Here is a 25,743-nt window from a genome sequence, read left to right on the forward strand (position 1 = left end):
AGCTGCTATTTTCAAAGAGTAGGGCTCTATCACTAACAAGTCAGGTCCAGGGGATTTTCTGTGATCTAACGTTTTGAGGGCTTTATGCACTTGTGGCACAGTAAAATGTACAAAGTAAAATGGTTCTCCTGAAAACCTTGGAGGGTTTGTGCAGAGAGTCACAGGGGCAGCTCCTGTGACGTCATACAAAGAACCAGATGGTTCCTCAGTTCTATCATAGACTGGAACCGAGTTTTAGAACAAATGTTGGAAGAGCCTGAAGACCTTTAATTACTGATGAAGACTTAATCAAATTCCAAAATTTTCTGAGGATTATTGAGGTTCTCGTTTGTGACAGATAAGTAGTATTCTGATTTAGCATTTTTTATGAGAGAAGGGCATTTGCTCCTTTGTTGCCTAAAAATAGACCGGTCAGAGGCACAATCACTATTCCTGGCTTTGGCCCATGCCACATTACGTCGATAGATGGTATCTGACAACTCTGGGGAAAACCAGGGGTTTTCTTGTCCCTTCACCCTGAATTTCCTGATAGGAGAATGTTTATTTACAAGTTTCAAAAAAAAATCTTTAAAGAATATCGAAGCAAGCTCAACATCCAACAACTGACCCAACTTTACCCCCAATTAACCAAAGACAAGTCATGATGAAAAGCTTGTTCATTATTTTTTTAAATTTTCCTCTTGAAAATAATGTGCGGTTTACATTGGGGTGTCCTTAATAGAAGAAAAAGCCAAAGGTGGAACATTTTGTGCAAATGTTTGTTAATAAATGCCTGTGTGGCATTTTGCATCAGCAAATTAAATCTTGAATTGTCTTTCTCGTCAGACTTCATTTGAACTAAAATTGGATTAAATCGAAGATTCATATCGTATATCGCCATTTGGAGAAAAAAAATATCAAGACATGAGTTTTGGTCCATATTGCCCAGCCCTAGTGGAAGAACTTTGGGATGACCTGCGTGTCATTATTGAAGCTCTGTGTCCTGGTGCAGGGGCTTCATGGGGACATGACTGTTTTGTTTGCCTGTGTGTGTGTGTGTGTGTGTGTGTGTGTGTGTGTGTGTGTGTGTGTGTAATATGTTCGTATGTCATGTCTATGCTTCCGTCCATCCACTCTTTTCATTTTATTCATATCTTCTAAGACTCTTATTAAGTATATAGTCCCGGCTTGAGTCAAACTCTTGGATGATATTGTCACCAGCGCGTCATCGTATACAAGATCGAGGAATCATTCCATTCAGAATTAAAATCAGAATAAACCAGCCACTCTATTTAACTTTAATTCGGAATAGCCATTTTCATTCGGAATGAGGTGTTAAAATGGTCAATTTGAATCGTTTCAAACAGGATTTCAATTTTATTCTGAATTAAAGTGGAATAAAAGCTCTCATTGTTAATGTTGCCAATGTGTAAAAGAAGAACAAACCTTTTCCAGTCCCTCCTCCTTCAGACTGATGACGTCAAGGTCAAAGTCTGTTCTCAGGCCGTTGGTCCGGTTGAAGGTAATCCTTCCTGTCAGGCCGTCCCAGTGAGCCTGAAGAAAAACACACAATATAAGAACATACAGTCAACCATGTTCTGTCCTCTCAGGTCTACACCCTCTCAGACTGCTACAGGTAACAGTGGGGAAGCAATGACCAAATCTTTCCAGATATTTAGGGGTGTGTTAGGGTACAATGTGCCATGAAAGTGAGTGATGGTAGGAAAGGCTTCTGCTGAGGCAGAGCGAATCATCAGAGCCGGGACTTCAGGGCCTATCTTTAGTCGCATGAGTGGGAGTCACAGATCTGAAAGTTACTCCAAAGCATTGGTCACGCAGCTTTGAATCAATGGCTGAGTACCTCTCCATTTTCACCACAGATACTCACAGAGAGACGGATGTGGATGATTATCAGCTGCTATCATTAAGGACTGAGGAAATGGATGTCACACTAAGAGACAGGTCAGGTCCAAATGTTAAACTATAAAGCCTCTGGACGACTATTGAATTGTTTACGGGCAGGGGGCAAATCATTCATTAAAAACTGCATTTTTCTATTGGAAATTCTTTGTATTAATTTAAATTACAATGAAGTAGAAAGCAAACCTATTCCAGTGTTTCCCAACCACTGTGCCACGGCACATACAGTAAGTGTGTCAAATAGATTCTCCAATTTCACCTGATTGATGCTCAAACATATTCGGACAGACATTTGTGTACCGGACTCCACCGGGCTAATTAAGTGCAGAGCTCAGATTTTACGACTGCGCGGGTCACACAAAGCACTGCTCCGCAATGTATCAACCCGCCTTAAATATAACACCGACCTGCATTTCACCACCTGGTGAAACAGAGCAGGAGAGATGAACGCGAGCTTAGGAGAGACTGGCAGACAAGCTATGACAGTACATTTAAAACACGTCACAGAAAGAGTACAAGGAATACAGAGAAGCGCTAAGAATTGTGGGAAAGTAGAAACTACTATGCGATGGTGCGCTCGAGTATGTAAGCTCTGAGGAATGCTGACAGTCCGCTCCACATTTGTTCCGCCCGAGTATGTATGGGCCTGAGGTGAAACAAGGACATACTCTGCCATTTAAAGCTGCAGTATGTAGAATCGTGAGAGGCTCCACGCTCCCCTCTCTCCTGCTGAACGAAACTTACAGGTCTTCCTGTGAACGCGCACACTGTGGAAAACTTTGCAACATTTTTACCAATAGAGACTAGTGACAAATGCAGGGACTTTATCTTGTGTTATAGGAGAGTTTTCTGATGTTTTAGAGACACGAAAGCACAAAACACTCGCTGCTGTAAGGACAATAAGAGGCTCAGAGGCACAAGCAGCACAAGCAATACCAGCTGATCAGAGCAGACACACACTCCACATCCACACTGCATAATGCATGTCTGTTCTCTCCCCCTTAGATTATATTTGGCTTAGGTTTACAAGCTATTTATCTCGTCTGTTATCTCTATCTCTCCCTGATTCGATATGTGGGGTGGACTGCACACAGACTGAAAGCGGATCACGTGCAGTCCACCGCACATACCGAGTCAGAGAGACCTCAGTGGAGTCTGTTCCTCCTAAACACGTTTGTGCCTTTATTCTGTTGCTTCTCCACCTCGTTCTTCCTATTTCCTCTTGCTTTGCCGTGTAACAGCTGTGTTAGAGACTTCTGTTGGAAGATCGGCCATTGCACTTTCCCTACTCTCAGACCGTGAGTTTTGACCAGCAGCTCGAGCAGCCAATAGTAAGGCCCAAAACAGCTCATGGATCGCTCTGTTGGTAGAAAGATCTCTGATTGGCTGAAGTCCAGCGTCACGCTCCTAGATTTCTTTTGTGTGTTTATCTACAAATGTTTAAAACATGTTTGTGAAAAGTACACACAACACACACTTATAAACAGACTCTTTATATTTGTATTTATTTTTGTTTTGGGTGGAACAAGTACTATCTCAGAAGATTAACTTTTAACACCTGAGAGGAAATAAAGAAGAATGAGGAAATGTTATTTTACAATAAACACAGTCCCTGCAAAGTGAAGCGTTAACCTTGCAAAGTGCTCGCTAAACCTTTTAAAACTCACACAGTAAAAATGTAGAATAAGAGATGTGCAAAACAACATGAGCCGCTGTTTGTTATTCATGTCACACACTTGCTTTGTGTGTGTGTGTGTGTGTGTGTGTGTGTGTGTGTGTGTGTGTGTGTGTGTGTGTGTGCGAAATGATCCTTGAGACGTTAGCAGCCATGTGTAAAGCTTTGATTTACATAAACCTTGTGAGAGTCACCACCCACTCGCATTTGTGTGTTTTTAATTGCAGACAAGACATTGTCCGACGTACGAAGCGCCGTCTCCGTTAGTGACGGCAGAAGAAGAATCAATCACACTGGAGGCATTTGTCATCGTTCATCTGTTCTCTACCAGCACTGGGTTTCAATACGTGTCAGTTACGTGAACATAGAATCAGCTGAGACGTTACATTTGAGAAGAAGAAGCTTCTCTGTCCCCCAAACATAAACTAGTGTACGTTATTTTCCTTGTAGGTCACTAGAGTAAATAGAATAAAAGAAGAAGGGTATAAAGATATAACATATATTTAAGGTATACAATGAAAAACAATAAACTTTATAGAACTGCTTCCACATTCAGCTCATGGGATGGACTTTGTTGTGTTCACCCAAGCTTTTCTAAAATAAATCTACTTGTTGAAGGGTCAATGACGTGACGTCTAAATATTCTGTCCAACTGCATTTCTTTGTCATTAAAAAAAAAGTTTAAACGTATAAAATGTGCAGTAATCTAGTATATATACTGTATATTAAGTGTTACTTACTGAATTACTTGTGTAATTTATTCTGTAATTCAAAGTGTGCAACTGTCTGGCAATGACAGCTGATTTGAAGAAATGTTTTCAAATTACTGTAAATCAAATACTCAAATGTATTTCCTGCCCTATTTTAGTTATATTATAGTACTGATTTAGTCCAGATTTCAAAGTGTTTCTATGTTTATTTCCATCATAATAGTCATGCAAACATTGCCCGACGAAGCCCATTTTATGAAATAATGAAAGAAGAGCAACAATCTTTCCTAGGACAGCAATGATGTATACTATATATATAATGGTATGAAATATATTGATACTTAATCAATAAACATAACAAAATATATACATTGGGATAGAGTATATTATGAATTGAAATATTGCCACACTGTTTTGTATTTCAATTTTAATTAATGAAATTTGTGTAGTAAACATGAAATAATGAAATATTAATATTATGTACGTCATGCACATGTATGTGTATGTATATATATATATATATATATATATATATATATATATATATATATGTGTAAGTGTGTACATTTTTTTACCTCTGCAAAGCACGAAGCGTAGAGCGCAAGGTTATGTTTTACTCCGCGTCTGTCTGTCTGTCTGTCTGTCTGTCTGTCTGCCTGTCTGTCTGTCTGTCTGTTAGCTTAAGAAAACTTGAAAGTTATAAACGGATTTGGATGAAATTTTCAGGAAATGTTTATAATGGGACAAGGAAAAATACCACGAGTGGAAATCACAATATGGATGGATGTGCCTGCTCCTTTAAGCGTGGTGGCTTATGGGTAACGTAGTAGTGGAAGGAAAGTGCGTGTTGTACTCTTTAAATCACAATATGGGTGGAAATGAGCTACTTGGCAGAGGTCTATGTTTGATGTGCATGAATAAAATGTATATATACAACTTTAAGTATTATATATGTATATGTATATATGTGTATTGTAAAAATTGTAATATTATTCTATTTATTTTTTGTGATATTATCTAGAGCAGGGGTTCTCAACTGGTCTAACCCTGGGACCCACATTTTTCCACGGCCATTAAATCACGACCCACGTTTTTCAAAAATAGCTGTTGAAAACACACACTTTCTTTTCTTAAAACATAAATCTATATGTTTTCCAGTGCAACATGCACTCCACAGCATGCCTGTCAAAAGAAAAGTTTATAATGGGTCAAAACATTTCTTTTGAGAGGCAAAAGAAATGTGTTATGTGTGTTTTCAACAGCTATTTGTGAAAAACTATATTTGGTTGGTGTAATTCTAATAAAAGTGGATCGCGACCGTGGGAAAATGTGGGTCCCAGGGTGAAACCAGTTGAGAACCCCTGATCTAGAGTAGGGGTCACCAACAGATCTGAAACTGTAAAGCTAATTACTGATTTAGAAATATACTCAAAAATTACAAGTACCCATAAAAGTACCTCAATTACAGTAATGTGAGTAATCCATTACTTTCACCTTTGGACTAAAGTGTTGGAATACTGTAAATGATGATTCTCCAAAAGGTTGATGTTATAATTTTGCATTAGAATGGCTTCAGTCCTCACAAAGAGAAGGTGTTGCTATTTTTATCTACACCTAAAAAATGATTTCCATATCAATAAACATCCAGATTGAGCATTTCCTTCTGTGAGTTTTCTGTGTGTTGGTGGGTGAGGACGAGCATTTCTACCTCTTTGATGAGGGCCATGAAGCGGTTCCCAAAGCGCCAGGGCTTGTGTCGGTTGCACTGTAACGAGCTGACAGTGATCTGCTGAGACTGCTGCACAGCCACGGCCACCACGTGCACCGCATCGTACATGAGCGCAGCGTCCGTCTGCAAAAACACCAAGAATGTGATTAACATGGAGGGCAACAGCTCAGCTCAGTCTCTGCACAATCAGGCGAAGATCAATGATTATGATGATTGAATCTAAGGTGCTTTCATTCTCCACACAGTGTGATGATTCCAGATACATAACAGATAGCAGATACGTAAAGTGATCAGACCTACATAAAGCATTTCCAATGAATAAAAAACAATTATTGAAGCAGTTTCACTCACAAATAAAGAATTGGATACAAAGGTATTTTGTTTACAAACAAAAACACTGAAAATTATTGCATTTTAGCTGATGTAAAGTAGATTTAAAGTGTTTGTTGATGCATTTAACACTGGTTTGTGTGAGGGTTGTTCAGCTGGGTCCAAATCACACAAATCTATTTTAATAAACCTAAAAAATGTAAAACAATCCAAAGTAAGCAGTAAAAAAAGACTAGAGAATGAAACTGAAAAGTTCTTATTGAACAATTGTTACGCCCCCTCTAGGATGTAACGCCAATGGCTTACAAACATAAACATCCAGATTTATCCAGACATCGGATTTTCAGGAAATTTACTTTGATCTCCTGACATGTTTCCACTTTCAACTGCCAGTCTTCTTCAGGGGCATATGCTGACCGCTTTGATGTTTCCTTGACTTCCTCGTAATATTTCTAGCATGGTTTCCAATGAAACCTTAACATATTATTTAAAAAAAGACAAAAATAACTTGTTTCCTTGACACAGAAGTCAAGGAAACATCAAAGCGATCAGCAGATGCCTCTGAAGAAGACTGTATCGTATCGGGCTTAACCTTTGATACATTGATCCCAAATACCCGTTTTAGGTATAACCACTCACTCCTTCCTTCTGTTCACAGCCACCACCATTATACTTAAGCTGGGTGCTGAGTCAGCGCTTCAATTTCTCCACACTTGTCACCAGACTGACTGAACTGATTATACAACACAGTCAGCACAATATGCACAACTATAACATCACATCTCACTCTCTCTTTAAAACAGTCGACTCTTCGCCACCCTTTCCGATTCCTACCCCGACTCCCTCTTCCCTGTTCCCTTCCCTTTCCCCTAGGTGTAACACTGCCCTCTGCTTTTATATTCTCCCTTTAATAAAGAGTTTCTTGCCCTTCCTTGGGGAGGGATGGTGACATATATGCAATAAAATAAATTCATTTATGTAATTGAAATAATAAAACATGCATTGTTGTCTACATGTAGTGATGACCTTCGACAGCATGTGCAGACAAAGTGAAAGAAAAATAAAAACAAAATGAAGAAGACTGGAAGTTGACAGTTGAAACATGTCAGATCAAAGTACATTTCTTAACATATTATTCAAAGAAGTTAGTGTAAATGTTTAACAGAGCCAGGTGATACTACAGTGTTTCTTACTCAAGTTATTGACGATTAGTTACATTTATTCTCATGTTAATCAATAAATAACCTAATCATGGTTTGTCAGTGGTTTCCATAGTAACAGAATAAATCTGTGAAGTTATTGATGATTGTTTGCATATTAACGCTCAGAGCAGCTTTGTGACCAAAAGTGACATTTTGGGTGTTTTTATTTGTTTGCCTCTCAATATTCTGGTCATTTTTAAAGCTAGTTGTATGAAATTTTGCCACTATCGTTTTTTCATTTTTATTTGTTTAATTCCAAAGTTCTGTCTATTAGAAGTGTATAGAAAAGGAGATATGCATCATAATGTCACTTAGTAACCTAGTGACCCAATTTTCCCCATTGACTCCCATTGTAACCACATATTTTTCACATACTGTAATTATGACACATCATAATGCTTTTTCAATTAATACCTAATAGATCAAAGCCTCTACCTTCAAAATAAAGGGAAATATGTTTCAGGTGTGATGACCCCCTACCAACCAGAGACCATTACATAAAGTTTTAAGGAGTACAAGTGTCATTTTTTTCTTTAAAACTGTCCTTGTGCCAAAAATAATAATGCATTTCAATTCTGCCATCAATTATTGACACGGCTGTCATATTTTCATCAAAACTATTTCACTTTGACCCTCATTTTTGGAAATACTGTGTATTTAGTGTTTTTCCTGCTGAAAAAATTAGAGGTTCTCATGATAAAAAGTCCATACAAACATAAAAAGGGTTTGAAAATTATAATAAAGTATATATATATACAGTAAATAAAAATCATGGAGTATATTTTTATTCCACTTTTATGAGATGGAGCATTTGCAAGGTGCACAAATGCTGTAAATTTAAAGGAGTGCACAAGGGTTAAGGTTTATAATGTATTTATTTATTCCCAGAGTAGGAGCTGTATGTGATCAGGGTCTGTTACCTGCAAGTGGTTTGCTATTAATGCATTTAACATATGATTAAATGTGTCTGCCTGTGGTGAACTGCTTTTAACCTTTCTTGTTTTCTCTCTTTTTTTTGGTTTTGTTGTTGATGCGTTCTGTTTTCCTAAAAGCAGCGTTAGAGTTAGAGCACACACCGGCTCCACTCTGTCAGACCAGGAACAACAATTAACTGTTAAAAGCTTTTCAAAATCACATTACAAATGCAAAAATATGCACCCGCTGCAAAGTAAAAATATGTGTGGAGCCTAACGTGTGCCACGGGGTCACACACTGCAGCCAATAAATCCATGTGTGTGAGAGTCACTGCTGCAGTGTCTGCTGCATTAAAACGTTTCCACAAAGAAAGCTGGCTGTGTGAGAGCGACGGCTCCGTCTGCTTCATGGTGTTACTGATGTTTCTATTTGTTACAGGGACAATGCACCATCTGAGCACAGAAAACAAACAACCAATCAACAAACAAACCAACAAACAAACAAACAAACGGACTCTCGGCCTTGATTTGTTCACACACGTCACCCACAGATTGTTTGCTGGAATGTTGATACGTTTATTCTCCAAAGTCGTGACAACAACAAACAGAGAAGTGCTGCTGACGCTGTCGGAGCTGCCACTCATCCACAGCCCCTAATTCTGCAGCTCTTAAAAAAAAAATACATAAATAAAAAAATAAGTGAGTGTTTTTTCTCGGTTGATTGAAAAGCAATCATAGCAGCTCTCCACAGTTGTTGTGTAGAAGTCGTGCCCTCGGGTTCGTGAGGAAGGTACGTCCTCCCCATCTGTGCTCTCTCCCTCTGATTGCTGAGCGTGTCCTTTCATTCCCTGCCTATGTTTCTCACATTAGGGCAGTCTGTGTAACCATATGTATGGGAACCATCCAAAGGTGTTTAAAAATCAATCACAGTCGACCACTTTGCCTTTCAGGAATCCCCCACAAGCCTCAGCACGTGCCCAAGGGAGTGGAAGGTATTAATAATCTGTGCCATGAAAAGGTGCTAAAGCAACACGCAGTGTGAATTTATTGCAGTGTAGGTGTCAAAACAGGCTGCTGAGTCGGGGCTGACGCTATTATAGAGTATTGCTTTGCCGATATCTGTGAATAAATGTGATCCACTCACACTTATTTTACACATCTCTGTGCACGTGGCAGAGTATTGTATTTACTGTAAATCCACACTTAAAATAACAAACATGTTTCTTTTCTTTTGCTTTAAAAAACTAACCTTTGTAACATCAAGATTTGAGCCATTTGTGTGTCTTTCTCGTGCTAATTAATACACATCACCTGACTATTTATTTACCGTGCAGTGTCCGAGCCCAGCCCGGGACCGCGGTACAACGATCAAATATAAGCCCGAAACCCATCGGCAAAAACTTAAAGCTCATTCTAACGACTCAGGAGAGGGTTGGAGTCAATTACATTTTTCAGTTACATATATGTTTTCAATTACACATGTTCAATTGCAATTCAATTATGATTAAAGTTACCAGAATTTTTGACAATTACAATTCAATTATAATTGTTTTTCATCCTCAGAAAGTCAATTGAAACTACATGAAATGAATAACTTAATAAAAGTGAACCTTGCCTCTTGTGCACGGATTGTGTCTGCGTGGGATTCTCCTCCACCACTTAAAGCCTGAATCCTGCTGCTGGGTCTGGACCTATGCCGTAGCTATGGCAACATACTTTTAAGAACAGTCAAATATTCTTATCAATTCAACCCATTACCTTTAAATGGTGCCTTGTACAGGACTGCCTATAGCTCACCCCTGTCCACACAAAGGCCAGACTATCATGAAAAACATCACACCAGGTTACACCATAAAATAGAGGAAAACAGGAGCCCATGTGACCATTATAGTGCAAACCAACCATCAGTGATGACATGCCTTATAGGTGAACGGCCATATCTCCGAGGGTCTTATTTGAGGAGACAAAACACAACTGTATTTTTTTCAGCGTATGATATATAGCATATGTGTCAAACTCAAGGCCCGGGGGCCAAATCTGGCCATTTAGAGCATCCAATTCGGCCCGCAAGAGAAAGTAAAAATGACAGAGAAAACATGGATTATTGTGTAAATGACCAAATAATCTAGTCGTAGATATCTTAAATTCACCAATTTAATAAAATTCAGAAAGATTTTTAAGGGTTTGTTATTTTTCCTTTGTTTGTATCACATGAATTCAGTCGCTTGTAATTTGCAATTTCTCACAAACAATTCCACAGATTTACTCTAAATTACACAAAGACAGCAAAATCAAGAATGTTTTAAGTGAATTGAACTGTTATTGAAAAGTAGGTCACAATAATGTTAAAATTGTTCTTTTTTACCCCCCACCTAGAACCTTGAGATCAAACTGGTCTGTATTTGGCCCCTGAACTAAAATGAGTTTGACATCCCTGATATATAGGAAATAAGAAAATGGTTCTTGTGGTCTCTAGAAATGGTAGCAGGGGTGTTTTTGAATACATTTAGTGATTATACCCTGGAAGATTTTTTGTGATTCATTGAAAATGTGTATTCATCAAATAAATAAACTTCAAAACATTTGTTTATGTCATATTTGGTACCAAACTGTCAACAATGATGAGACACATCTTTAATTAAACATTTCTGGTCTCTTCTAAATCCATGTTTTTCATACTACAGGACTGCAAGAAATACGTTGAGAAGTTTCTTTACTATATTTTGGTAAATTTTCATTTTTTTGATTTTGGAACTGTTAGTTTGATGACTATATTCATGTAATAATTCTTTCTTCTTGGTACCAAAATGTCTGCAATGATGAGACACATCTTGGTCACTTTAAAATCTATTTTGGCCGTCAGATAACAAAAAGTGACAAAATAACAGTGAAATATATTTTGACTTTGGGAATTATTTTCCGCAACATTGTCATAACATCATCGATATACACGGCAGAGTTTTGTTTAAGGTCCTACAATCATCTCAGTCCATTCTTCAAGCTCATAAAAAAATACTTTCTGCAATATTTTTTCTGGTGCTGGCCATGGACCTATTAGCCAGATGAAAAAGGGCTTCTAACAAATGAATTAAGTCTAAAACATAAAAAAAAATCAAATAAATAAATCTGTAAATGGCTTTATATTTTAATTTATTATAAGATTTGGAAATGAACAATCAATTCCACCGACCCATTCTGCAGCTCTTTTTTAAGCCTTTCCCTACATTGTGTGAATAAATGAGAGTTCCTCATGTTTCTCGGGCTCACTGCTGAGGGCAGGAGATGGAGAACGTTCACACTCCTCGCAGCGTTTGTAGTAGCCTCATAATGACAATGTGACTCCCTGTCAATCACAAGCAGAGATGCTGCAAATAGGAGAGACAGCAGGACGAGAAGGGAAGTCACAATCTCACCAGTACGACAACAAGGATGATGACATGATTCATATTTTGGGTTGCTACAAAAATAGTGTCAAAGTTATTTAAAAATGCAGCATGGAATGAATATGAAAGGAGCAGATAAATGTATGGATGGTGGTACAGTAGAGAGGAAAGAGGAAAGACCTCTGCTTTTCTCCATCACAACCCGTCAGGCAGTGATTCAGCAACAGCGGCACTTCACTCTCAAAACATCTCATTAAAATCAATTATTTCACTCCTGAATGAAATTAAAGCTAAACACTTTAAAAGCTCCTTTTCCCCTGTGTCAGCCAATATGAGCATTACCCTGACGACGTCTATTTTCCACCTCATTCTCCCCAGATTGCTGCTCAGCTCACAGAGAGGGAGGGGGTGGAGGAAATCTCCTCACCTCAGATGGATTTCAACACATTTATGAAGTGTTTAAATCCCCCTATGTGACCTAAACCACTGGTTCTCAAACATTATTTCTTCTCAACTACCCCCTTTCTCTTACTTTTCAATGCAAGTACCGGTACCTCCCTTCTGTCCGACTACTACATTTTGCTCAGAATTCTGGGAAAAACAACTATAAAACACAGTGATGGAATGAATAAGTGAAAACACACAATTTAAACAATCTCATTTTGTAAAAAGGTGGATTGGAACATTATTTAGTGCCTCATGAATAGATTTATTTCTATAGTTTTTATCATGTCATATCATTTACAGTAATGCTGTGGGATCAAGACTGACCCAGTTTATGTTCTATTTAAGTATATTTTTCTCTTATTTTGTGTGTTTTTGGTATTATTTAAATTATTCTCTCTCAGTGTGTGTGTCGTTTGTCATGTATTTTTCTCTCATTTAGTGTGTCTTTGTTGTGGTTTTGTGTGTTGCTGGTAATGGTAAGTATTTTTCTCTCTTTGTGTGTGTGTGTGCGTGTGTATGTGTGCATGTGTTTTTTTGTGTAATTTTTGCTGCTGTTTTTCTGTTCTTTTTATTATTCAGTATATTGTTTATAGCTTTTGTGTGTATTTTTAATGCTTTCATTTGTTATTTTCCTTTCTCTCCCTCTCAAATACCCCCTTGTAGTGCCATTAGTGCCATTGCGTACCCCTAGGGGTACACGTACCCCCATTTGGGAAATACTGACTTAAACAATGCAAACTTCTCACCCTCAAGCTTTTCCTCCCATCAGCACCATCCCATCATCAGCGTTGTCATAGAAACAAAAAGAGACTCTTTGAAACGTGCATCAGGGCGTCATGAATGGATGAATGAATGGATGGATGGATGGATGGATGGATGGATGGATGAGTGCACCATATGAAAGCTTTCCCAGTCATCAGTCAGCCTGCTGTGTGTCATACTTCTTCCTTTTCATACAATGACAGCAGAGTTACATACACTTAGAGCTATTTGTTCTCATTCTTCCACAATAAAATCCATTCCGATCATCTGTGTGAATGATAGGATGCTATAGTTGAGTCCCTGATCAGATCATTTACAGAATAATGTCATATTTGTGGCCTAACTCACCTACAAACTCAATTATTTAAAATATCTTTCATATAAAAAAAAAAAAAAACTATTGGACACACAACCACTGCTGTTTGGAAAAGCTGTGTAACTTATATCACCTCTAATCCCCAATTTCCACTGGAAGCATATCTGCTGCGTGACAGCAACAGAGCTCATACGTTTCCAGCCAATTTGTGAATTTCCACCGCATGCGTAATGACTCCGTCAGTCCGGAGTCCTCCACAACAGATACGCAGACCTTCTATTTTTGATGGACGCCAAAGCAACGACGTATACATTCAGTTGATTAGTCTCCATCCTTAGTTCTAGTTGCCAGTTTTAGTTCCCTTTAGTTAGTTAGGTTAAATATTTGAGTGACATGTATATGGTATGGGATCTTTGGTGTGTGTTTGTGGGGTTGTGGTAGTGTGTATTTTCCTTCTATGTGTCTCACTGTTTGTCCCTATACGTCTCCTTCCCTGTCTATGTCACTGTGTGCCTCCAGGTGTGCGTTTCTGTCAGTGTCTATGTGTGAGGCTTCCTGTTTGTCTGAAGGTGAGAGGGCTGATCATTCCTTCTACGGCCGTACGTTTACAGAACCTATTGCTTGAAGTTGCGTCATTTACATTGATTTTTAATGTAATCTAGTCGCTTCAGTCACGTTCGGTGTGAACGCACCTTGAGTCCTCTGATCTCTGTTTGCCTTCCGTGTGAGTTCCGTCTCTGGTCCGTGCCTGGTTTGTGTGGATGCTGTCGGATTTACATCGTATGGCGGAGGTGTGTGTTTGCGTTTGGTTTCGGGGATGGATGATTTGTGTTTCAGGGTTTGTAGGTGTGAGTAAGTAGCCGATCGCGTCAGTATGTGCATTTCTGTGCGCGCGGGGGTTGTGTGTCTGTTGGGGGTCATCTGTACGTTGAGTTTGCGTGAGTGTGGGTAGACGCTTGTTTTCGCTTTGTGGGACCGCACAGCTGTAGCACCACATTCTTGTTTGTTTTGATTGTGTTTGGTATTTGTTGCAGCGAGTGACACTGGCTCCTGTCGGTACGTCCTTTTGTTATGCCAGGGTCTGTCAGTCAGTCATTTTTTCCACTATAGTTTCCACCAGTCTGTCAAAGTTTAGTTTAGTCAGTTACGTCTGTCCACTGCATTCAGTGAGTTTCAGTTGCACCGCAGCTTTCTGTCGAGAGGCCTGTTAGCAGCTGCAGAGCTGCTGGACTGCACGTCAGGAGACTGCCTGCATTGAGGCACTAAATAAAGACTACTTAACCCAATCTTTGTGTCTGCCTGAGTCCCTGCATCTGGGTCCAACTTCCTGTCTTGCCTGGTCATGACAACAACTTGCTATATCGCGTGATTATGCGTGAATTAGCGAGATCTCCTGAATTCTTGCTGCAACAGTTACGCATCACAGACAAACAGCGGATTACTTAGCAGTTACACAGCCAGTGGAAATCCGGTGTAATGGTTTAGTCGTCCAAAATGAGAAGAAAAGAGGTTGATCTCTGGCCTTTCTCAGTGAAGTCTTTATCTCTAAGCTTCCATCAGGGGGCCGGACACAGGCACTGTGGTGTTTCAGTGATGGAGGCGGCAGCTCTACTCGTCTCACACAAAGCGCCCGTCACGCTGCTTTGGCTCCTTTGATTGAAACATAAACACCTTCAGCGATGAAGCTTCGCTTGGAAGCAGGATGGAGGAAGGCAGGTGGTGCCACTGTGTGTGTGTGTGTGTGTGTGTGTGTGTGGGGAGGGGGCTTTAACACAGCGGCTCATGGAGGGATTGAAAATGAAGTGTGTTTGCTACTCTTTGGAAGCTCTCAGAGGCCTTAGCCACGACTCTGTCACTCACCGCCATCAACTCCACTCTGTCTACAATGCACTGAATGTCAGAAATCATTGTGTCCAAAGAATACGATTACTGTCTCATCTGTCAGTCGACACAGGAAAGCATTTTTCCAATAGAACGGTAACTGAAACCAAAACTAGGCCTTTGTCAGCTCATTGGGTTTTTTTTTGTTGTCTTTTGTTTACTGTTGTTGTCATTTTGTGTATTTTTGTTGGCCTGATGTGTGTCAAATCAGTCGATTGAAGCACAGTGAGGGGTACAAAACCACAGTTCGCAGTGCATCAGCATCCATGTCACTGAAGATGTTGAAGGAGATCAAAGATCAGACACAAGAACATGGGGCACAGACTGAGTGTGAGGTGGCCTAAAGCTGCAGATAGGAGAAAGTGGGAAACAGTTACGGGATGCAAGCTCAGGCTTGATCACCCTGTAGCTGGCCACCTTTGATGAGGATGTCTAGTGTTTCAAAGGCTGAAGCATCCCCTGATTCAAAGGAACACTATGACGAGTCCCAGAATATACATCTGTCCCATATCAGACACACAGCTACCACACCACAGTTTAACTTCACGTCCCGTGTTTAATGATTCTTTTGTCACCATCTTGTGTTTTTTCTTGCTGTAAAAAAGGACAACCACGACACCACCTATTGTCAAACTAGTCATTTATAAAAAAAAATATGATGCTAAAGATCCAACGCACACCTGGTTGACCCAACTGCCATCAAACCAAATAGTCGTCTTTTGAGGGGAAAAATGTAAACGTCCTCAAAAAAGATGATTGAGTTTTACAATGGGAAGAATAAACTGAGTTCACATTACAATACACGATGTTGGATCACAAGATCGATATGGAAAGAAGACTAAAAAATGAATATATTATTATTATATTTACTAAATTAAAATATATTTGACTTTGAAACTTTAAATGCTCATATAGAGTTGAAACTGAATAAAAAAGCTAAAATGTACAAAAAAAGACATTTTTGTTAAAAGTGAAAACACATGAATTGCCCCCATTACCCATGAGACAACTTGTGACCATTTAATATTGTGAGATATTGTCCCAAAATTTTGCACATTAAATGTATAAAATGTAAAAAAAACGTGTCATGTAAATCCAACACCCATTTATTTAAAAACAAAAGTCAATTTTCTAATGCTTTTTCATGTTAAATAAAGCAGAGTTGTTGATTCTGTGGCTGTGTTTACATCGGGTCCATCTTCTAACTTTTTGATTTTCTTCTTTATTTACATTTTGTAGATTTTTCCTCATTTTCTTTAACGTGGTGCCATTAACTACTATGGACGTTTAGCTTTGACGTTATTGTGGTGATGATACTGACTGACTGACTGACTGACTGACTGACTGACTGACTGACTGACTGACTGACTGACTGACTGACTGACTGACTGACTGACTGAATGACTGACTGACTGACTGACAGACTGACTGAATGACTGAATGAGTGAGAAGAAAGAAAATGTCACTTATTCCCTCCATTAGCTTCATTAGTGCAGGAGGATGAGGCAGATTATGTCCACAGCAGGCTGGGTGATGCTGCCATTTGGCAGGGTGAAATGCTATTCCAAGCTCTGCCGTTTTAGCGCCTCTGTTGGGTCTGGGTCAAAATGAAATGTGATGAAGGGTCCCTTGGGGCCCAAGAAGCTGTTGTTGCTACCAACCTCTGAATAGAATCATCATGTCACCAGCAAACCTCATTCTGGATGCTCTCACACTTCCTTCTTCTAAGGGTAGGAAAACGTCCTTGGACGTGAAACGACCTTGGGTAGATCTAAGCTTTCACTTCAAAAAGATGTGACGAAGCAGGATAATCTGTAAACATATTTGGGCGTTTGGCTGACTGGAGTTAAGGTCAAAATCTATTCTGATTTAGTAAATTTTATTGAGAATAGATAGATAGATAGATAGATAGATAGATAGATAGATAGATAGATAGATAGATAGATAGATAGATAGATGGATAGATGGATAGATGCATAGATGGATGGATGGATAGATAGATAGATAGATAAATAGATAGATAGATAGATAGATAGATAGATAGATAGATAGATAGATAGATAGATAGATAGATAGATAGATAGATAGATAGATAGATAGATAGATAGATAGATAGATAGATAGATAGATAGATAGATAGATAGATAGATAGATAGATAGATAGATAGATAGATAGATAGATACATAGATGGGCTTCATTCCAGACTCATAGTTGAAAGTACAAGACAGACACTACTGTATATACAAACCACCCCTATCCTTTCAGGAGGCCATATCAGTACTTCCAAAGTTTGGAGGAGTAACATATAGCACTGAGACAACCATGTAGGTCAAAATAAGAAAGCAAATATTGACATTTCTGTTCCTTTTTACTGTTTTGTGAGCAAAATCTACAGCTGTTACTAAACTAAGAACTAAACCGAATGCGACTTCAGATCACCTGTGATGAGCCACTTGAGCATTGTCACACTTTTTGGTCGCTCCATCGCTTCATCACTCCAGTGATGTGATGACCAGGAAATAGCATGTACAGTATCTGTGAAGCCGGAGGTCACACTGAGGGGGGCCATACTTTTACAGCACTTATCACAGACAGCTCCCCTTGTACGTATAGTTTAAATCTTTACCTTAGGGAGTTACTAAAAGATGAGTTCACTCAAAATATGCTCACAATTTAAAAGGCTGATTCAAGGGAAGAAACTCATTGCCGATTGGATGTCGCGACCCAGCATCAGGCTAAGTCTCTTGAAAAGTTCAAAATGTTCATCTTTGAACGACTTCAGCCACGCGATCTAGTCGCTGGAATTGCACGTGCCTTAAAGGGAGGTAGCTTGACGTCACTTAACGTTGCGTCATTTACATTGATTTTGAAAGAAATCTAGTCGCCAGAGTCACTAAAGTCATGTTTGGTGTGAACACATCTTAAATCTTGGAGTGAGAAAACATGACACAGGCTGTACCAACGAAAAATGTTCACATTATGTCAATGAAGAATTTGCTAGACACAGATTTAGGAGCCTGATGAGATCATCAACATAGTTATCTGATCAAGCTAAAGACTAAAGAATGAACTAAATATGTGGCTTCATGCCAATTCTGTATGATGACTACCAAAACAATATTGTGATATGCTCTGGCCAGGTAAACGGTCAGCAAATACAGAATTAATTTCCCAAAATAGAAATGACAAATACTTACTATTATATTTTAATTTATGTTTATTTTCTTTATTAAAACAAATTCAAGTGCAAATTGCAATATGACACTGAATATTCCTTATAATGCATGTTTTGGAAAAATGTCTTTGTAAACGCTTGGTCAGGAAAAACAAAGAAAAATCGTCACCATCTGAAATAAAGGAGTTAATGACATGGACGGAACTCCATACAAACATGTTTTGGGGTAATATTGCACATTTCCATAGTATTCCATAAAACGGGTTGTCTAATGTTAGCTTTAGATATCAAGTCTTGTGCTAAATGTTGCATAATCTCAGCACATGCTTGTTTCGCCAGATTTCTGCTGATGATAAATGTAAAATGAACAGCAATAGATAACTATTGACCTGATTAAGCATGTTTGACACACGTCAGAAGGCTCTAGAATATTCAAAGGCGTATTTGGCATCCGTTTTGTGATACAACACAACAAACACACAAAGATTGTTCCAGCTCCTTCAGCTGTCTCACAAGGACAAGCATCACGGTGACATCGTCATGGGATCCGTTGATCTCACAACTGCATATCATTAACCCTCCTATTATCCTTGGGGTCAATTTGACCCTAATCAATGTTTATCATTCAAAAAATAATAGTTAATTTTTTGCTCCATATTTCATGATATTTCCTAATTTGATGGGTACAATTCAGTAAACATAAAATAATCACGATTATATTGTTTTAGCTGTGTAAAACTTGTCTGTGTGTGTGTGACCTTACATCCCTACACGTGCAGGTGCAGAATTGATACACGACAAAGATATTTCCCATGCTGTTCAGGGCGGGGTATTAAAAATAAGTAAATAAATGTTTTTATGAGAGGAAGGGATGGTCACCAACATCAAAATGGGTAATTCTGTGAGTCATGAATGTGCACGCCAAATTAGAAAAGATTTGGATGAAAGATTTTCAAGATACACTAACTCTAAAACTGAAAGTTTGTCCTGATGGTGGCGCTAGAGAACAGGTCATGGTTTCATTGTCAAGGGTTTGTTCATGTATTCAACAAATAAACAAAGTTCCTGACACAAAAGCTTGGTCAACAATTTTCTGGAAATCATACTCTGGAGGCAAATATCCCTGGGGTCAGATTGACCCCAAGAGTAAAATGCATTAGCAATAATTGGGGAGAATAGGAGGGTTTAGGAGTATATATTTATTAAGCGTTGGATTGTTCACCCACTAACAGGGAGCGTGAGCTGGGTCTTGACAGGTTCCTTTTGCCCTACTGCCCTATTGTGTTGTTACAACGGTAATGTAATAATAGTAATGCAGTGATGCTTATTGTATTCATGGTTCAGGGTTGCTATGGTACATTTAATATTGGTTGGAGAAAATGGAAACATCTATTTAGCACAAATACAATGCAACTGATTTGAGGGGGATTTTTTGCAAATGCATTTAGCACGTTAAATGTCAGCTTAACACACAGCTGCAGGGTGTGTGTGTGTGTGTGTGTGTGTGTGTGTGTGTGTGTGTGTGTGTGTGTGTGTGTGTGTGTGTGTGTGTGTGTATCTCTAAAACAAGGACCACATAGTTGCATCACACTGTTTTCTCCTCTAAACCATTTAAAGTTTAACTGTACTACATGTGGAGAGTTGGGCCAACATAGACATTATTATCTCTACAATGTGTTGATACGTTGATGATCACCACATTGATCCATCTCTATATCTGCTTATCTTCAGAACCTAAGAATTGTAAACCCTGGACAGGTTACTTGTAGAAAATCAAAAGAGCACATTTGGTATCATATCAGAATCAGAAAGGAGTTCATCCGCCAGGTACAGTTTAAAACAGTACAAGGAATTTACCTTGGCAGTTGGTGTGAAGAACATGTGCACCAACACACCGAGGCAGCCATCTGCGGCGCACGCATTGTTTAGATGAAAAATGGGAAAACAGAAAGAAAGGAGAGGGGTAAAAAGGCAGATCCTAAACTATGTTTCCCTTAGGGGAACACAATGTAGGACGAGGAAAAAACTCCTTAGCACTAAAGCCCATGAAAACAATTACAAAAAAATTTGAGGACATAGCACGTATGGTTGTGAGGAGGGGACTTGTGGGGGGAAGATTGCAGCCGTTCGCTGGGGGGAGTGCACGTGGGAGGGAGAAGGGATGGGGACCAAAGAAGGCGTTGAAATATGATCGCGATCACAGCCCAGGCGCACCTTGGGTAGATCTGAGTTCAGAAACAAAGTTCCCAGGTGAGCAGACAACTTATAACTTAGATTCCAATACGCGTAGACCAGGGGTGCCAGTGTGAAATTGGTCAGGGGGCCAGATTGTTTTCAAGTGAGACCTCAGGGGGCCAAATTACACAATCGGCCTGAAAGACCAAACACTGACTCAACACATTGATATAGTGCTTGAAATTATTCATGAAGGCCTACACATTAAAAATAAATGGCTATGCACCACAATAACCTCACAATGAGTCCTACACATATCAGCCTAAAGCAAGTTACCCTCTACAAAAATAACATTGTCCTATCCATGCAAGTAGCCTACATTTATAAATTAGAAATGCAATAAAATAGACAAAACTCATTTCCTATAAATAAGTGTAAACTGTAAATTACTTCGATCTTATTTATTGAAGGCTTGCACATGAAAACATGCCAATTTCTAATTAGGCCAATTAAAAGAAGGCCAGGCCAAGTAGGCCTAAATGAGTCACAGAAAGTAAGTGTCAGAATAAAGTCATCCAACAATAGACCAACTGACTGAATATCCAGTAGGAATTAGTCAAACAAAAAAAATAACCAATATCTTAAAACATTACATTGGCTAAATAACAGATGGCACATTAACTTTACCAGTCACCACCAGTAAACCATCCCACATTTCCAGACACCCATACACTATGAGACTAGCCTCTTTTATTCCCACCCACCCATATCACACAGGATTATGTTAAATGGGGAGACAAGCCTTCTTCAGCTACATTTTACTTGTCAAAGCCAGACTTTTAACTTTCACCAGCTTAGCTCAGCTGTAGCTGAGGCAACAGACCAACTGATGGATTCCACCAAAATTAAAGCTCCCGCATTATGCTATTTTTCACCCATCTCCATTTGTTCTAAGAACCTCAACAACATAGTATTTGAGGTTTTTTTTCCCAAACTCGCCTGTTTTCTAGAGTTTTAGCTTCTGAAAAGTCACTTTCTGAGCAATTCTAAAATGGGCTGTGTGAGTGGGCGTGTCTATAGACACGGACTCCACACAACAGTTGATCACTAGCAACTTTTTTTTGCTATTCACACACTTGTTGTTTCCAGCTAAAAAACTGCACATTGCAGTCAAACACATGCTATTTAACACAATCTATTGATTGTGAGATAGAAAAACAGTGTTTGATGAAGTGTATGCGCCGTGCAGCAACTGCAGCTGCTTCAAAGAGTTAACGAAGCTGCTACGTTGCTTTATTATCATCATCTCATGTACAGATCACAGGAATAGTCCATTCAAGGTGATAGTCCTAACGGCTGTGATGTGTCACAAACACAGCGTTGCCAGATTCGTGCTTCGTGTTAGGGCTGTACTAAGATGTGTATGGGCTGGAAATCTGGAATCTGATCTGGCAACACTGATTCACAATTTCACTTGTAACGCCACAAATGGAGAAATTTTTCAACAAAGCAATTTTCTCTGTGTTATAAGACTTACACAGGCCACAAACAAACAACTGGATGGTGTTATTTCACATTCTGTGTGCTGGTGGACACAAAAAATAGAACATTAGATCAAAAAATAAATAAAAAATGGTCTCACATATCAACCACGGGCCGGATTTGATGTACAATCGGGCTGGGTTCGACCCACGGGCCGTAACCATGGCATCCCTGGCCTAGACGCTACATCTGTCATACTTTTCCTGTACACACGACTATCTGTAGTCTGTTCCCTTTGCTTTCACAGAACAGAAAGGCCGTCGTCCATTCTGCACTGTTGGAACAAGCTTAAATAATCTTTGAACTTGTTTGTGTCCAAATTGACTTGCACTTGATTTTCTTATGTTTAACTCTGCATTTTAACTATAAGCCTTTTCACACTCTCGGAAATCCCACTCTTGTTCATTTCTCGTGAGGTCAAAGAACTGGCCTTGGCTGACAGCGAGTCTGACAGATTTCAATTAAATTACCCATTATATCGCTGATTCCTTGAAATAATTTTGCGTAAACGTGGTATCGGTCTCCAAGGCAGAAATACAGAGTTAGCTATTAAAGCTAATGCTGCACACAAGCTGAAAATTCTGTTTTTTCCTGGCTTTTCAAACTGTTTTGCTTATCGGCCTGTCCATCATTTCCACTGCAAATTGAATTAAAACAATAGCATAATAAAAAAAAATCATGGCCCTGGTTAGTGAATGGTGTACCTCGTACGTTTACCTTTTCAAAGTGAGAACTCATACTGTCCTTTTCACACTCGAAATCTCGCTTGTCCCATCAATAATAATAATACATTTTAATTATAAGCGCTTTTTAAAAACTTAAAGACACTTTACAGTTGTTGAAAGTACTACAAAAGTCCAAAAGAGAAACTAACAATTAAGGTGACTACAGAAAAAAATTATCATAAGTTAAAAGCAGGTAGTTGGTGTTTTTGTGCCCAGAGGTCACCTGTGTGGAAACAAGGGGACTGCCTTGCTTCCATACTGCTGCTGAGCTGCTTCCATCGGTTTTTAAAAGTGCTCGGATCGGCTGAAAGTGGCATCAGCAGAAAACCCTGGTCCCTCCTTATGTTCGAATATGTGTAATATGAATAATATGAACACTATTAAAACACTAACAATCTCTAGAATAACATTACGAACATTGTTAGGTTGGAAATATTAACAGAGTGAATGAGCTTGTAGACGTTTATATTCCTCTAAACCTATGACCTCCCAGGTCAGTTCCAGAGTGTGAAAAGTCTTGTGTGTGTGTGTGTGTGTTTTGTATTTTTACTGCAGACCATCTTGGCCAACACTTGCTGATTTTAATCTCAGTGGGATTATACTGGTTAAATAAACACACAGTATATATAGTAGGGACACATTTACAATAAGTTTTTGTCCCGACTCAGCAACTATAGGAGCAAAAACTCAGGCACTAAACCTTACAAAACGCTCGTCAAAGATGCTTTCTAGTTAATGGGATGATACTGTTGCCTAGATTAATGAAGTGGATCACTTTGCTCAGCATAGTTCATTGAGTTTACTTTCAGCATATTGAAGCAAACATGAGGGAACAGATACGTTTCACTTAAGCACAGGAGCAGCAAACAGTGATTTCAGCGTCTCTGGATCTGTTGCAAATGTTCAGGTACTTTAGAAAGTTGCCAAACGCTGCCTGCTAAATGCAGTCTGCTGAAAACTGACTGATGAACAGGAAACAAACTAATTCATGCTAAAGAGCCCATTTTGCTTCAAGTAGCAATGACTGCACAGCAGCCCACAAAACTTTTTGTGATAGGAAACTTTTCTTTGTAACAGTGTATTTGGTGAGGTAAAGCTCACCGTGTTCCTCTGAATTAGTGGATTACTGCCGCCCCTACTGAGCTACTGCCGCCCCAAAGTAGATAAATGAGTTATTATTGAATAAAATTACATAAAAAGACTGAACTCTATTACATTTATTATGTATTATAACAATCTGTCCTTTAAAAATCTCATATAAACCTTCTTAAAATATCTCAAGCATTGAAACAATGAGAAACATCTCCTGTAAATAATCAATAAATATCCATCCATCCATCTTCATACCCGTTTATCAGGGTCGCGGGGGTCTGCCGGTGCCAATCTCCGGCTCTCATAGGGCACTGGGCGGGGGTACACCCTGGACAGGGCGCCAGTCCATCACAGGGCATAATCAATAAATATACATTTTATTAAAAAAACTGTGAAAGTTTACATCATATGGTCCCATGTTGTCTGTGGAGACGGGAGGTGATGAGGTCTAGAAAACGTACCTTAACTTCCTACATTCTACGTTTCTCTCAGTGGCTCCTTCTTTTTCAAGCTGCTCTCTGAATCTCCATAAAGGTTTTATCATCCAGGAGGATCTTCTTGCTAACATTTTTAATTTGGTCTTGTTCAATCCATTTTGGGCTTTAGTCTCTTCTCTTTTCTTCGTGTGTGATGATTTTGTCAAAACAAAGCGATGTCGGCTCTTCCTATCATTGTGAAGCAAAAGTCACCAAGCGTTGGATTGTTCACCCACTAATAGGGAACGTGAGCTGGGTTTAGACCAGAGGTGGACAACTTCTATCACAGCGGGGGCCACAAAAATGTGTTTCTTTGATCAAAGGGCCTCATTAATTTATGTCAGCATTCAGAATATAGACCAATCTGATCATTAACACAGGAAAGAAGTGTTTTTACAGTAATTTTGTGTGTTTTTCTGTTATGTGTATGTGTTCATTATATGTATTTCTGTTGTCCTTTTATGTATTTTTCCTGTAAAATGCATCTCTTTTGGAGTCTTTTTGTGTATTTCTGTTGTCATTGTATGTTGTTTGTAATACTGTAGATCATTTCTTGGTCTTTTTGTGTGCTTTTGTTTTTGTCGTTTTCTGTAATTTTGTATGTTTTTTGAGTCGTTTTTGTGTATTTTTGTTGTTGTTTTGTTAATTTTTGTAGTCGTTTTGTGTGTTTAGGGAGTATTTTCGGTTTTTCTTGACTTTTACTGTATTTAAATTTTTGTAATGTTGTAATTTTTTAGTATATTTTGTGTACTCTTGCTGTTGTTTTGTGTATTTTAATATCATTTTGTGTGTTTACTTAGGGGGCTGCATACTATTAGACGGCAGTTGACTACGCCTGGTTTAGAGCGTCATGAGACAGGTTAGTTTTACCCTATGATGATGTGTTGTTGCAATAGTTATTTTATTTAATGGTTCCGGCACTTGAGTGTAACATTACAGTAATTACATGATACTGACTGTATGGAACAACTCCTTAGCTTTCAGAAAATGTTGGAATTCATCCGATAGACAGTCAATTACATTTTTCAGTTACAATTATGTTTTTAATTACCCATGTTCAATTACAACAAAAGTATGATTACAGTGACCAGCATTTTTTCCAATTCCAATTGAATTACAATTTTTTTTTAATCCTCAGAAAGTCCATTACAGTTACGTTCTCAATTACAAAAGTTCAATTACAATTAATCACAATTACTGAGCCTGAAATAAATAACCTAATAAAAGCTAACCTTTCTCTTGTGTTAGCATTCTGTTAGCATCTCTGATGATAACAGATCATAAAACAGCTGTAAAATACACTAATAAC

At 38.8% G+C, this 25,743-nt stretch overlaps 1 protein-coding gene across 3 annotated transcripts in view; it reads right to left on the reverse strand.

The window, feature by feature from the left end:
* grik2 (glutamate receptor, ionotropic, kainate 2) overlaps window positions 1-25,743 on the reverse strand; it is a 376,713-nt gene that overhangs the window by 139,979 nt on the left and 210,991 nt on the right. For all 3 annotated transcript variants that reach the window (XM_028469698.1, XM_028469697.1, XM_028469699.1), the window contains exons 8-9: window positions 5,993-6,136; window positions 1,426-1,533 (exon numbers count right to left, since the gene is read on the reverse strand). In XM_028469698.1, the coding sequence (XP_028325499.1) occupies window positions 1,426-1,533; window positions 5,993-6,136 (252 nt within the window). The remainder of the gene's footprint in view (window positions 1-1,425; window positions 1,534-5,992; window positions 6,137-25,743) is intronic.

The sequence above is a fragment of the Gouania willdenowi genome, chromosome 16 (assembly GCF_900634775.1).
Source record: "Gouania willdenowi chromosome 16, fGouWil2.1, whole genome shotgun sequence".
Lineage (NCBI taxonomy): Eukaryota > Metazoa > Chordata > Actinopteri > Blenniiformes > Gobiesocidae > Gouania > Gouania willdenowi.